The sequence below is a fragment of the Ornithodoros turicata genome, chromosome 3, assembly GCF_037126465.1.
Source record: "Ornithodoros turicata isolate Travis chromosome 3, ASM3712646v1, whole genome shotgun sequence".
Taxonomy (NCBI): domain Eukaryota; kingdom Metazoa; phylum Arthropoda; class Arachnida; order Ixodida; family Argasidae; genus Ornithodoros; species Ornithodoros turicata.
In genome coordinates, this window is record NC_088203.1 from 12,976,510 (window position 1) to 12,992,242 (window position 15,733).

The 15,733-nt window shown below is 45.6% G+C and overlaps 1 protein-coding gene across 1 annotated transcript; it reads right to left on the reverse strand.

Annotated features, from left to right (window-relative positions):
* Positions 1 to 3,545: 3,545 nt before the first annotated feature.
* Positions 3,546 to 14,630, reverse strand: LOC135388113 (uncharacterized). Its single transcript, XM_064617453.1, has 3 exons — positions 14,219 to 14,630; positions 4,992 to 5,101; positions 3,546 to 4,594 (listed from the first exon to the last, which is right to left on the reverse strand). The coding sequence occupies exons 1-3, from the start codon at positions 14,384 to 14,386 to the stop codon at positions 3,739 to 3,741; spliced, it is 1,134 nt and encodes a 377-aa protein (XP_064473523.1). The 5' UTR covers positions 14,387 to 14,630; the 3' UTR covers positions 3,546 to 3,738.
* Between the last annotated feature and the right edge of the window lie 1,103 nt (positions 14,631 to 15,733).

Below are 15,733 nucleotides of genomic sequence, written 5' to 3' on the forward strand. Positions count from 1 at the left end.
CTGCATGTCGTGTGCAGATTCTGCCCAATGAAGATAAGGCACGAGCGCACGTACTCGTCCCCTGTTGGCATGTGACTCTCGGGACGCACCAATTGCGCAGTGTTTGTTTCTTTCCGAGAATCGGGTCGGGGAAGTACAGTTCCAGGTAATGATAAATATGATCGTCATAGGGCGCGCGTCCCTCAGTTGCGACGCCACTCCAGATGAGCTTATCGAATCGCTTGCAGCGCGTCAAAAAAGAAAAAAAAAATCATCAGTGACAGCTTGTCTTGTTCCGCAACTGCGAGCTCAACAGCAGCATCGGCTTTTATTTGCTATCTTAAAGATTTTCAACCGCTCACGGTGGTAGGGAAGCAGCAGGCGTACCCAAGCAGCAAAATGTACTGAAAGTCGAGTGCAATAGGGGTGAACGGGTAGGTGGAAGGCCTTGAACAGACTCGTGAAACTAAAGAACATTGATAAGACACATACCGTCCACCCCTATTGCACTCGACTTTCAGTACATTGTGCTGCTTGGGTACAGTTTTCTACGTCTGGCTCATTTGACACTGGGTGCTCAGTATATACAAATGCCACAAATTTCGTTCAAATCCACTTCGCAGTTATTTTAAAGAAAATTCAGATTTAATATTACGGTCAACCTTGCGTCTAAGATACCACAAAAACGCAGCAGTTCCCGCCACCTGGGGCGGCGAATATGAACATGCCAACGACAATGGGAGTGTACAGCGACATCTGTGGACCGCTACCATCACCACGCCGGCTCGCCGGACGTGGTGCATTTTTACGAGGTGACTCTCATGGTGATTCTGCTGACAGTTTTGTTACTCATTTCCACGATGCACCAATGTTCTTGCATTTTGAGAGAACATATGTCAGGAACCATCTCGCTTTAACAAACTTTTCAAAAGAAAGTCAAACAAGTCGGCTACTTAGCCCATGAGTCATCACTTAGCCGACAGATGGTTGGGGACATGTAACAACTGATGTTGGACGAATGGGCGCGACTGTTTCCCACCAGGCGTCGCCACGCGTCTGTTTACCGCAGAGCCGTGTATCAAATACACGGCACTGTTTTATACCGCTATTTCAGTCGTGTCTTCCCATTTCGCCTATTCCCATTTTGCCTAATGCTTCTTAGCAGATTATCTCGCCATCCCTTAGCAGGTTCACCGACCTTGAACTGCAGGGGGTCCCATTTGGCCTAATGTATGCTGCAGACAGTCCCACTTCGCCTACTAATCTGTGTTACGTAAGAAAGAAGGCGGTCCTCTGGCATGCTGCCAAAAGTCCATTTCGGATCTTCATATAACTTTACATGCAACCTTGTTGGTTTCATTGAAGCATGAGGTCTGTATTTATAATTCATATTACACTAGGGTTTCTTCCCTCATCTGTTGGTTCACAAATATAGACTGTGCAAGAGTGAAAACATAGTTTTTATTTACATTTTTTAAATTAAAAGGGCAGCTTTGTTTTCTGCACTTCAAATTTCTTCCAAATTTGCAGCTCTACTCAATATGCATTAGATGTCCCACGGCATCGAGGTACGACATCATGTCCCGTTCGCCATTCTGAATTATTGACTGCTCAATGACATTCTTAAGTAGCATCACAACTTTTTATTAATTCCAACGCCCTATGCCGGCTTTTTCAAATGACCCTAAGTGATTTGGGAGAAATTCACAGCACACCCTGGAGGAGACTATAATTTGTACGACACCGACCAGGAAAGAAATTCCTGTCGGAAAATATTTCCGTGTATAACTCCCACCGTTCGATAATGCGCAGGCCCTCTTCAGAGCACCTTTTTACCGAATAACGCGCGCGTTATACACCGGAAAATACGGTAGTTAGGTTGAACGTGGGTTAAGGCGTCTCGCTCGGTGGTGTCGTGCTATCTTGGAGGCGGTGGGTTCGAATCCTACCACCGGTTGTGCTGTCTGAGGTTTTCCCTGGGTTTTCCGAAGACTTTCGAGACGAATACCGGCACAGTTCCCCCTGAAGTCTGCCCAAGACGCATATTAACCCCCTATCCCCCCACTCCTTCCTGCTGTCCTCTCTCCATCTGTTCTCATCTGTACGTCGCTCATAGCCACCTCTCATCTCCACATAGCCACATCTCGCTCATAGCCACCTCGCCGTCGCTCATAGCTTCGCGGCGCTAACACGAAAAAAAAAAAAAAAAAAAAAAGAGTTCAATTAAACACGACTATAGTGACACCAGTTTCCATATTTAACATCGCTCAGGTGACACTGAACATGGCTCGAAGCCTTGTTTCATTCGTCATGCTGTCCATCAGGAGTCACTATGTAAAATGTTTGTAAAATGTTTTTGTTATATTTGTACATTATATTTACACCTTATATTTGCAAATGTAAAGGGTCTTTGTTTCGGACGACCTCAGGTAGTTGTCCGACGAGCACATTCATTTCTTGCACACGTCATCATCGGGTCGGAGCGTGTAAGTAACGCCCACTTGCCGACAGTCCCGTTTTGCTTACTGAGATTGCACGGCAGTCCCATTTCGCCTAACGGCTGTTACCCCTCCCGCCTCTTTAATCCGATAATCCGGGTTAGGCAAAATGGGAATAGGCGAAATGGGATGTAACCATATTAACAGATCGCCTACTGCTTACAGTACCTTTAAAGAAACGTGGACGACACTTGATATACCACCTTTCGGAACTGTCACACATAGTAGTTCCTTTGGGAAGTGCGAACACGACTATAGAAAAATTACTTTGCAAGAATGAGCAGCTGCAGCTATCCTATCTCCTCCAGCTATGATCCTCCCTCGTGATGACGTCAGGTTCAGCGGAGCACTTTGTATTGGCTTCCGAAAATAGTCTGCTAGGGCGAACGAATCAAGACGCGGGACGGGAGCGGCGCAAAATCAGACTTGTACAGCAGCTTGAGTAGAGTTACGTATCTTAATGCGAGTTACTTGGTATCTTGGTACTTGGTACATCCCATGTCATCATCACTTCATTTATTGTTGTTGTTGTTGGTATCTTGAAAATACTTTCATGTCAGTGTTTAGTATTGTAACTTCTGTAATACTCGGTTTTCAATAACCTCTACTCATTTATTTTCAAGTTACTTCCAAGATGCTGCTCTGTGCGTGACACGCAGGTCGAACGCTTTTCGTGTCGTACATATGTTTTAGCGTCTGAGATATTCGCGACATCCTGCACGTCCCACTTGGGAAGGGGTAGCGTGCAACGCTTCAGGTTTGGGGGGCATGCGTCAGGTGATGTGTTGTCCATGAAGGGTATGTGGGCAAGCCATTGAGACGTACCCGTATCAGGCAGGATAGAAGACCGGACTTTCCCTTTCTCTCTCCTTCTCAAGAAGCGCGACAATGCGGAGAGGCCTCAGATATTGGTCTCCTCAATCGATCTCCTGCTGTGATCGGACAACTCGTTTTGCGGAGGCCAATCAGAGAGCGCGCTCCACACTGTCGGCCTTCTTGAAAAGGATGGGGAGAAGGAAAGTGTCACTCATAATTCGTGAACGACGCAATGGGTGACTCTCGTTGCTTTTTTAACGTTTTAATGGTAACAGTAAGGCGCCAGAAGACTGAATCAACAACAATAACAACAGAGAGCCTTCACAGTATTGCCTCAAAGTCAACACCAACACATCTGTATGTCCCTGCAGCTGTGATGAGGAAATGAAATGAATGCAGCGAGTCCAAAGTGAGCGAGAAACACACACCACGGCATGCACTGCTGTCACCGATCAAGTTGAAGTTCTCGTTTCGCCTTCCTGATTTCCAGCAGAATCAATCTGCGGCGCATCACCTCTGTCTTCTGCTGTTCCAGGTAGAAGTTTTTCTGTTCCCGATGAAGAGCCGCCTTCGCGGCTGCTTTCCGCGTCTCCTCCACGGACCTCGCTTTCTCCTGAACGAAGAACTCAGCTTCAGCTTGAAACTTCCTCTTTGCTTCTTCACACTTCCTCGTCTTCTCGTTCAGCAGCCGAGTTTCAGCGAGAACTTTTCGCTCGTCCGCTTCAAGTTTCCTCAATTCCGCCCCGAGTCTCTCCCGCTGTGCGAACCGGCTCTCAAATTCGATCTCAGCCGTCTGCTCAGCCGGAGACGGTCTGGTCCGGGGGCTGGCCGAGCGCTTGCGAGGTCCGAAGAACGCTCCGGTTGTAGAGGGTTCGGGTTGCTGTAGTAGACTCGTCGCAGTGACGGGGTGTGGTTCTGGTCTCACCAGAAGTGGAATACCTGGGGGTTCGCTCGTGGGAAAATGTCTGGAGTACACCGGTTCAGGAGGAACGACCGGAGAACTGGTGACGGGTTCTGAATACGATACGAATGGTGATGATGCATGCGATGCGATTGTCGCCCTAGTCGTACTTGAAGGTGTGGGGGATCGTTGGGGAAGCGATTCTTGCTCCACGGATACGTCGGTAATCTCCTTCTTGATCTGGATCGAGGGTTCCAGCGATGTCTGCGGCGCAAATGGAACAGCCAGCGAGCGGACCTCGCTGAGATGAAGGGACGACGTTGTATCCGTCGACGTTGACGGCGACGAAATATCCGTCTCTGTTGACGCTATGCATTCGTTTGGACGTACCGGATACACACTGTAACGGTAATGTCGTGCCATGGTATGAAAGTGGCTCGAATGAATATATTGTACACGAAAGAACACGCTAAAATTCACAGATTCTGGGTTTCCTAAGACTATAGGTGTCACCGTTATAGCCCTGTCCCCTGGCAACATCGCGCACTTCTTCGCGGCCTCCGCTCTCCGTCCCACGTTGAAAGACGGCGAGCAACTCCCTTGAGGAAACGGAAATTGGCCTTATCGGTGCAATGTTGTCAGGTACGTGACTGATTGCGAGCACAACGACGTAATGTATATCAAAACTATAAGCTAATTTTTTTACTACTTTCGCGTACAGAGAAGCAACATTTTGGGAGAACGCAGCGTGAGACAGGTAGGTTGCAACGATATAAATTGCTATGAGAGGTATTTACCGGAAAGCTGTATTCGTTCTGTACAGGACCTCTGAGACCATTCCTCTTTCCCTCGTGGGAGAGATGTAGTGGTGTCTATCCATTTCACGTACTCTGGCTGGATGCATCGACTGAAAAAGAAGGATCACAGATCACAGTAAATGGGGTTGCCGTTGACCAGGGACTCTTCTGAGGCACGAGCCGGCAGTGAGGCGAATCCAAAGTGGCATACACATCTAGCAGGGATTCCCCCCCTCTTTTTTTTTAATTGCACCTTCCCTTAAATTTATGACATTGACCAATACATATCGGCTTCCGCGATGCATATCCCTGGGAGCTCAGTACCCCTTCCCCCCAGGTATCGATTTATGTGAAATTATTGAGACAGTAAAGTCATCTGTAAAGTAAAGTAAGTCATCTGAAATTCACACACGACTTCAGGCTCAGTATGGCCAGCCTGAAGTCTTCTCTGAATTTCAGATGACTTTACGCCTTTATTCACGAGAAACTTCATGACAACTCGCTGTTCGATGTGCGCGCTCACCTCGTTGACGGCACGTATCGTTGTCGGCCATCTTGTCCAGCACGTGTCTTCTGTTTTGCACAAACTCTTGGACCACCACGCGGAGTATGGCTCAGCATGGCCAGATACACTTAGCCGCAGCAACACCAGCTCCCGTGGCTCTGTGGTTAGCGTGCTGGCCATGTCACGTGGAGACTGGGAGGTACCTGGGTTCGAATCCCGGTGCCGGCTCTGCTGTCTGGGGTTTTTCCTGGGTCTTCCTCAGACGCTCTCAGACATATGTCGGCACAGTTCCCTTAGAAGTCGGCCCAGGACGCACATTCCCCCAGGGCGTCAGTCGTGACGTTGCCCACATACGTGAGGCCGACAACGGCAAGCCCTTTCACCATCAGCACCGCCTAGCCGCAGCAAAGCTTTTGAGTGGTGCTAACGGTTCCGAGGCAGCCGTACATCAGTGAAGGAGGATCCCGGCCGGGGCGGCTCAGAGCCCAGTGTCAGAGTTCCTAGAGAACATACAACTTGTGGAGCGCCTGATCCTCAAGGACCGACGGATAACATGTCTCGAACTGGCTCGAAAGACGAACCTTTCTGTGGGAACGTTGAACACTATCGTTCATGAACACATCCAGTTTCGGAAAGTTAGTGCCCGTTGGGTCCCGAGGCAGCTAGCTGTGCGTGTTTGACCGGCAGAGAAGACTGGAAATCTCCCAAGAGCTAAGGTACCGTTTCGACACTGAAGGATAGCCGTTCCTTGATCGAATCATCACGTACGATGACACGTGGGTGTACCATTTCACTCCTGAGTATAAAAGCGCATCAAAACAGTGGAAGCATCCGGGCTCGCCAGTTCCCGCCAAGAAGTTCCGAAGCACCCCGTCTGCGGGTAAGGTCATGGCCACGGTTTTCTTGGACAAGGCTGCCGTTCTTCATGTTGATTTTCTGCCCAGTGGTACCACCATCAATAGTGCATATTACTGCCAGGTTCTCAGGGATGTGCATAAGGCGCTGAAGCAAAGGCGGCCGGGCCTCATCACCAAAGGAGTCCTCCTCCTACAGGACAATGCACGCCCGCATACCGCGCATCTCACGGCACGCACCTTACAGGCAACTTGGCTGGGAGTTGCTGCCACATCCCCCTTACGGTCCAGACCTCGCCCCCAGCGATTTCCATCTCTTCGGGCCACTGAAGGCGTTCCTTGGGGGCGCCGCCACTTCAGCTGCGACGGCGAGGTCAAGAATGCGGTCCGATCATGGCTGCTACGCGCCGGTAAGGATTTCTACGCAGCTGGCATCCAAGCCCTCGTGAAACGCTGGGACAAGTGCATTAGTGCCAGCTGGAGATTACGTTGAAAAATAAAACTAATTTCTCGCCTGGATGTTCATTCTACTTTTGCGAAAGATGAAAAGTCCCGGTTTGACTTGAACACCCCTCGTAGTTGACGGACTAGATTTTTTCCCCTTGTTAAACTGAACACGACTATAGAGATAAATATTTAAAGAGATTGAAACATTCAAATAAGTTATTTTACTAAAAAACAGCTTTCGGACGGAGTCCGTCCTTCATCAGGTGCGATACATACTTTGTGGAGATATTTATGCTAATGTACATCAGAGAAAGGAGACAAAAAAAAAAAAGGCGGTGAGGAGGAAAACAAGTTCCTATTAGAGAGGTTTGAGGGGACGAAAAAAAAAATACAAATGAAGGCGATGTACAATAGGAGTGTTATCGAAGAGAAAAGAGGTAAACCATGACCACCGCGGCCAGAAAAGTAACTGCAGAGGAGACGCTGCTAAAAGCTGAAAGTGTCCTAGCTATTCACCCCACTCTACAACATTACCATGCACTAACATAGTGTACGGGAAGGGGGACGAAAACATCGTCTATCAGGGCCGGCGTCTTACACTTTTCGCTGCCGGGGAAACAAGTGGAAAATTTTCGCCCCCACTCCCCCATCGTTTCTTTACTGCCTGAAAGGCGCTTCCGGTCAAGAGATCCAACGAGTCAAGAGATCCATCGAGTCAGGAGATCCAACCGGTCACGTGACAGGTGAGTCAAAAGATCCAAAGCGTCAAGAGTTCCAACCCGGTCAAGAGATCCATGGAGTCAGGAGATCCAACTGATCCCGTGACAGGCGAGTCAAGAGATCCAACCAGTCAAAGCGTCATACTGGTCAGGATGCCCGACAGAAAAGAAAGTCTATCCCTTACTATGTTCTGAAGAATTTTCAGTATTTTATCCACTGATCTCGATTGTAAAAGGCTGGATCGCGGATAGGGAGCGCGAGCGTGAAGAAACCGGCCGCCATCTTACGGTGCTCACAACAGTCGCCGCAGCGATCATGGCAACTTCTTGCAATTACGGTCGTACCAACCGTACTGGCAAGGTTACAGGGCCTAAATTTATACAGGTGAGTCACTCTTTATCGAGGAATAAATAGGCGTTCATTCTGTATATTTAGTTGACCAATTATGAAGTGTTTTTTTGTCCAAAACGAGCACTGGATGCAGGTTGCTTGATCGCTCTTCCGACGTTCAATCGAGCACACTTGCATTTTACCCGGCGGCAAATACAGTTTGAGTGCATAATATGCTTGAAAGAACACGTTACACTACACAGGTAGTGTTGTCATCAATATATGTGCGAGCACTCGAGCGCTTTTTTGCATGCATTGCTAGCATGGTACACGGTGTTCTCTGTGGAAGCAAGTGCCACATTCATTTCTTTGAATTACCTTCACGCACAAGTTCGGTATTACGTCATAATGAGACCACGATTGTCACCTTTTTTCATGTATTGGTATTGTTTTGTGCCTTGGTTTGATTTGTGACAAAGAATCCTACGTAACGGTGGTGTGGCGCGACTTGAATAACGCCTTTGTCTGAGCTGTATCGTCAGCTTGTTACGATAGTAATAATTTGTAGCGTGTCGTGCTATTTGAAGCAGTTTTTAAGGCAAAAGTGGTTTCTCAATACAGGTTTCGTCATGAGGGCTACCCAGTGAATAATCTGTGTAGTGTGATACGGCTGGGTGTACAGGTAAGTATCACGTTCCTCATCCACTGGTTCCTACTTTACAGGAAGGAACAACCTCAGTGCACGCACTGTGGTTAGCCTCTCTCAGTTTTGCATATTTTCTTACATGTTCACATCAGAAACACACCTTACACTTTAGGCTCCTTCACCGAGCAATATAATAATTAGAGATTATAATTCTTTTTAGAAGAGTTCCCCATATTCTTTTTAGAATGGTTTTTCATCTTTTTAATTTTTAGAAGATACAGGGATTGTAAACCATGTTTTAAACTGATGTTTTAACATTTGTCCAATGCATTTATTAAACGACATATTCATTTTTAACTGGTTGCACCCAAACCAATGTTCTGATGTATTATTTCCTTTGTTGTTGATGCACCATAAAAATTGGAATAATCATCATCAATGCAGGTTACTTCACAGCTGCTTCGACATACTCAAGAAATGGGTGCAGAACCTGCGTAATGTCCACAAACTTTGATTACCACAGCACCTCCAAAAAAGTATGTGTCACATGGGATTTTTAAACGTATTCACAGTATATAATACCTTGTATTAACTGTTGTAGATCTAAGCCGTCTCTACAGTACACTCTCAGAAATTAAAACCGCGAGAACCGTGATAATTGTTTCAGTTAATAGGGCATGCACATATATGCTATAAGAAGACAATTATTTCTTGAGAATGCACTTCTCTGGCTACTGGTGTTGTTTACATCTACTGTTGATCACATTCATTTATCACGTATTATATTCTTATATATACTATGATATTAACACATATTTGATCACATTAAATTCAAAATTCATCATATATAAGAAAATACCAGGAGGGAAGTTGCTATTCATTGCTCATTCTAACCTAAAATTGAGTGCTACAAATTGAGAGAGAGTACCTGACCATTGTCGTTCCTAAAATATACAGGGTGTTTCAAAAAACGTGTCATTCGGACTTTATAAAAAAACGGGGCGACGGAAAAATACGGGGTAAACGGCACTTGTGTTGCAACTGAATTTGCCATCTTGCAAAAATATTTTCATTTCATTTTAATGAAAAGAAATTGAATTTCTTGAATTGAACTTCAAAATTTCCCAAGTCAACCTCACGTTTTTTTACAGAATTAGAGAGCCTGTAGCGAATTAAGTCAGATCCACCAAGAAATCCGCTCGATATTGCAAAGGGAACTGCCCAAAAAAAGTCCCGAAGTAGAGGCTTCAGAGCTTCGGGTATTCAACAGCGCACCAGTCGCAAAGATGCGCGGAGGGCAGGACATGCTCCTGCCCCCATGAAGCTAGAACAGTTTATCGCCGGACCGGCGTGCAGCACAAGACGCGCCGGTAACAAGGCGGGTGACATTCCACCATAAGTTGATAAGCTGCAAACAAAATTGATTCCGCCTCTTTTTTCCCGCCCTGTTTTTTTTTTTTTTTCGACCTTCTATCTTTCGGCACGGGGGGCAGTAGCGTGTCCTCCTCTCCACTAATCTTTGCGTCTGATTTGGTGCGCCGTTGAATACCCGGAACTTTGAAGCCTCAATTTCGGGACTTTTTTTGGGCAGTTCCATTTGCAATATCGAGCGGATTTCTTGGTGGATCCGACTAAGTTCGCTACGGGCTCTCAAATTCTGTAAAAAAAAACGTTAGGTTGACTTGGGAAATTTTGGAGTTCAATTAAAGAAAGTCAATTTATTTTAATTAAAATCTAATGAAAATATTTTGGCAAGATGGCGAATTCAGTTGCCAAACAAGTACCGTTTACCCCGTATTTTTCCGTCGCCCCGTTTTTTTATAAAGTTCGAATGACACGTTTTTTGAAACACCCTGTATATTGTCATTGTAGCAAGGTCATAAAACAATAAATGTAGTCTTTTGTGACCTCCCTGCACGTTCATTGTATCCTGAAACGCATAAGTGCAAGAAAGAAATCTTGAACTTGAATAAACTTGATGTTGTATAAACTTGACATAAAATGTTGAATAATATAATGAATGATATAAAATATTGAATAAACTTGAACTCGTATATTCTCTTTACTCATTATCAGTGACCTTCTTTACAAAAGCATATCGTGTTAGATTTTTTTTTGTTTACGTTTCACAGACGGGGTACACGAGGGCCAAAATGACAAAATCACAACTGTTTCAAGCTCCAAATCGTCCTGCTGCAATTATCCTGTTGCAGACCATACGTGTGTAGTGCAAGAAGGCCCTTGCACATCAAAATGTAAGATGGGAGTCACAGTTAATGCAAAGTGGTTCCTATGAGAGACTTCGATGCTGAACAAAATTGTGCAAACTGCGGAAGGTGCCATAGAAGATATTCAGAAAGCGTGTCTGGTCTCACAACGGTGCTACGACGCTCTCTTTAGATGACGATGATACTCATTGGAGTTTCAGATGTGCAGCTGCATTTTTTCGAACGTGCTCCACATAACAAGCATGACAAAGTCAGCACTGGATAGCAGGCCCCCATTCCTAAGCAGCTTTGCTCACGCTGCAGTTGTATTCAGCAAAAGCATGTGAGTACTCGAGAAGGACATTCAGTTTGGCACAACCGCGCCTGCAAATAATCAGAACAAATGAAGGAAGAAACAAACATAGAAGGGCTGTACTTCAAAAAGAGGTAAATCTTGCGTCTCACGGAGGTGTTACCACTTTTAAGTAACTTAATTGATTAAGCTTACATCACTACCTGATTAACTGTCCTAACGAGCGTGTTCTAATTGCGTGAAGCAATTAGATTACGCTCACAACGTATTTGGGCTGCTTCGGTGTGTCCATATTTGCGAGGCAAAGCACCGCAGTCGTTCACTAAAAGACACTTTCTGCGGCGGTGCTTGATATAAATCATACGAAACCGATACACGGCTAAAACAGCGGCTGTGATTCTACAGAACGATCTCTTTCTGCCATGCGAGTATATCCTTTCCCGGACCGTTCTTTATGGAACAATTTTTGTCCAGAACGCAGCACGGGATATTACATACATGGTGGTTGTTAACCTCACATCGTTTCTTGTTGAAATATTGGCTGGGAAACGTACTGTAGTACAATCCCCAGCGCTGCACTGCTGTGACGGTCTAGTTTCGGAATGCAAAACATAACGTAATTAAGAATCGAACGGCAGGACACCTGTGAAACACTGTTAGGATACATCAGTATAATGGCACCTTACAAAATTGTGTGATGACAAACAACGATCAACGCCTGCAGCGCAATAAATACTCACAATCTCCGTTGCCTCCCATTGTTTTCTATGGGCGCACACTGCGTTTTAGGGCCTCCCAACATGGCGGCCCGAATGCACGCCTCTCCCCCACGAGCCCCTCTCCTATGCGCGATCCAGCCTTTATACATAGAGATCAGTGATTTTATCTCTTCTTACCACACACGCACGCGCACAAAAAAAAAGTAAGCGAGAAAATCCTGAGGTTGTGCTGTAGGTTACGGCGGCGAGTCCCCCTTTTGCCTTGCACGTTTATGTCCATTGCCCCTATAGCGCCGTAACACGCTATGCCAGAACGGATGCTTGTTACCAAGAATATTGAGCTCAACTTACAAAGAATCGTAGGCCGCCGGGCTTAAAACTTATCCTTGTCGCGTTCTTTTCATTGGCCCCCACACTTATCACGTTATTCTATTCTTTTACTGACCGTGCGGGAAAATACTGTCTGACTGTGTTTTCCAATCAACATTGACCTGTCACGTTCATTGACCTCAAACCCAAAATGCAGGGTATGCTGCTGGACTCAAAGTTGTCTTTGTACTTCTGTGTCCATTGGCGCAGCCGTCCCCACGTTATGCCAGGACTGAAGTTTGTTACCAATAATAATGGGCCCAGCCGCAAAGTGCTTTGTCTTTGTCCTTTTGTGAACGGCGGGAAAAATTAAGGGAAAACTTGATACAGAAAACACACACACACACACAAAACAAATGTTCGGGCATATGAAGCTATATCTTTCGTACTGACATAGTCCATGATCAGACGGTTCCGCCATGTACACTCTAAGAAAAAAAGGAGTACTTTTACTCCTTTTGGGGACTAAATTCATTGCCACAAAAAATAGTCCCTTTCGGGAGTAAATGCACGGGAGTAAATGAATGTCACAGAGTGCAGACTGCATTTCACGCGCTGTTGTAAGAGTCCCAGGTACGTAATTCGTGTGCATGCATGAAAATACTTTGAAGCAAACCGTCAACCCTGATATATCGAGTTATATAAAATCTCGTGCCATGCATAGGGCACAATTTGCGAAGAAAGTTGCGCTAACTGTTTCTTACTCTGTGTGGCTGGAAAATTGCTACGTTGGCTAAGTTATACAGCCTTATGCCACCAAATTGACCAAGGGCATATACTGAAGTAGACTGTTGCATTCAGGAGACCATTCGCGAAGTTCAGTGACAATTTGCAGTCCTAGGGAGTAAATGTCGGGACTAAATGTGGGGTTAGGGGACTAAAATGGGGAGCAATTGCAATCTAGGGGAGTAGAAGCTGCAATTACTCCCCGTTTTACTCCTTTTTTTTTTTCTTAGAGCGTAGAACGTCTGTCCACAACAGCGACTTGGCTCTTCGACTACGAGAAGTGTTTGAATAATCAACGGGTTTGAAACAGCAGCCGGCCCACCCAACGTGAGTGTACGTAGCCCACGCTAACTGTAGAAATAATCTCTAACACGAAGCGCTGTCAAAAAAAAAAGAAAAAGACAGCACTCACATAAATCCTGTGTTACAAACAGGTCGATCTTATACAATGCAACCACCCGTTTTTAACACAAATGACATAAGAGAACTGTCGGCTTTTCTTTGACTGCGCTATGTGTTACAAAGTAAGTAACTAAGTCAATAAAAACGAGATGTTGATTTGCCACCTGCATTTGTGTTCTATTTATACCGCACGTAAAATGAGTCCCTCGTATTTCGATACGAGTAATTTCTGCTTAGCGATGTTAGAGTTAACGACGTAACACAAAGGGGTCAAAAGATCCAAGCCCCGCGAACCCTCAGACGAGTCAAGAGATCCATCGGTGGATCTCTTGACTCGATGGATCTCTTGACCCGTTGGATCTCTTGACGTGGAATCCCTGAAAGGAGTCCTTTCGGCAACCATTTGAGGCGGGATCAGAGGGACAATTGCCACCCCCGCCCTTCTGTAGACGCTAGCCTTGTCTGCTACCGAAACAGAGAAGCATTTTCCCCCATTTTCAGCGGACAGAGCCTGGCACTTCTGCTTCATCAGCAATAAATGAACAATTTACCGCGTTGTTGAGGTTGTGGCAGGGGCTGGCGTTTTTGGCTCGTGTTTCATCGTGTACATCGACATATCTCCCCCCTCCCACCCCGACAGCACAATCGGCGAGTCAACGGTATCCTAAATAAATAAGTGAATGAATTAAATAAAAGACCTCTACTTCGAGGCATTCTTCTGGGCATGTGTTGCTCTTCCTAATAGGCCTGTTTCACACGAACGTTTTTCGCGTTCGTGTTTTTAACGGAGGCAAAACGGACCCATTGGAACCTATGGGGGATCGAATGCCCTTAGGTTCTGTTCTTGAAGCACACGGACGACGAACGGTCGTGTGAAACCGGCCTAACGGTAACAGCGAGCGGCAATTTGACGGCAACATTCGTTTGAACAAAGATTGTGCCAGCAAAAATTAAAAGAAATATAAAATAAAATAAACAACGTCACTCACCTTCACATGTTTCCTGAGGTTTGAATTCGAACCTTTCCCGACGGACAGATACTTTTCCGCCGGCAAACACAATTTACACTGCACCTGAAGATTGTTCTCGTATTCCCTAACGCATTCGAAGAACGGACGCAGGTACGGCCAAGGTAAAACGCATGGCTTGTACTCCATAGCACTCCCGAGAAACGTTTTTGGGACTGGGACGACTATAACGCTGGACAATATGCAGTGCAAGAGACGGAAGAGTTACTTAACGTGGAAGGAACTGAAGGAAGAAATGGTGTATGGAGCAAAAAAAAAAAAAAAAAATCCAATTCCGAGAAAATACTACTCGATAAAGTACTTATTTCGCTCAGCATGACGTGGGAGGAGATAAATATGCGAGGCCTTTCTGTAACCAGTGTGGAAACGCTGTCAAAGGAAGAGATATGAAGGGTCGCGTGCGCACGGCTCCTCTGTTGGCAGAGCGATATGGATTGGACGGCATTTTTTCCTGTTTCGAAGGGCCGTGCGTTTCCATTTCCAGGTAATTATACCCATTCCAGAGCAATCCTGCTTGGGCACGTGTGTCGTGTTGCTTCGTTATCTAAGAACCCGAGTGCAAAGTATTTACACTTTGTCTCGTGGGTTCGGAGATGGCGGGAAAGTGCTAATCGAGCAGCTCCTCAAGGTGGGTGACGGCATCATCCATCCCGTTGTACGCGCAACGAAAAAAAAAGTAGTTTTGGTGCACATAAAAAAAGTATTTTGTGTGTGTGTGTGTGAAGGGGGGGGTAGATGTATTGCCATGGCCGTGAGTTCCTTTTAGGAGCAGACCTGTAAAAATTACTTTTCCAAAGTAATTGAATTACGATTACAATTACATGTTCACAAAAGTAATTAAATTACGGTTACAATTACTCATTTTCTATTGTAATTCAATTACGATTACAATTACTGAAAAGTAATTGCATTACACTGAATTATGTTCACAAAGTTCACTGCAACGTGCAAGATTTGACGTTCACATTTATTGCACATGTTCTGAAAGGTAGTGGTAGTTGTGCTTGTGGTAGAAAAACAAGCTAGAGAAGTCTTACACAAGGACAAGTCTCTTGCCATGTTAAAGAAACACCGAACATCGCACTCAAAATGCTTCTTCAGGTATGCGAACAAAGTGGCGATCATGAATGGAGCTTGTAACGTCCATTGGCTTTCGAGAGTAAGGTATTTTCAAAGTTTTTGTCTGCAAGGATGCCACGTCTCCTTGTCAAAGCAAGACCACCAACCGAGAACAGTCGCTTCATTGGTGCACTGCAGGGCAGCCCAACTTTGTACTTGATGAACACCTCGAGCACACAAGGAACTCGAACGTTTCAAGCACTCTAACCACCCTGAAGTGCGGATCGATACCCACAATTCGTATTCCTTTTCCTATGGTGCAAGAGTTTTGCTCCTTCCACATTCGAATGTAAAAAATCTGTACCGAAAAATGTACCGATCTGAATCGGGTCTTTGGGTAATCACTGTGAAAAAAAA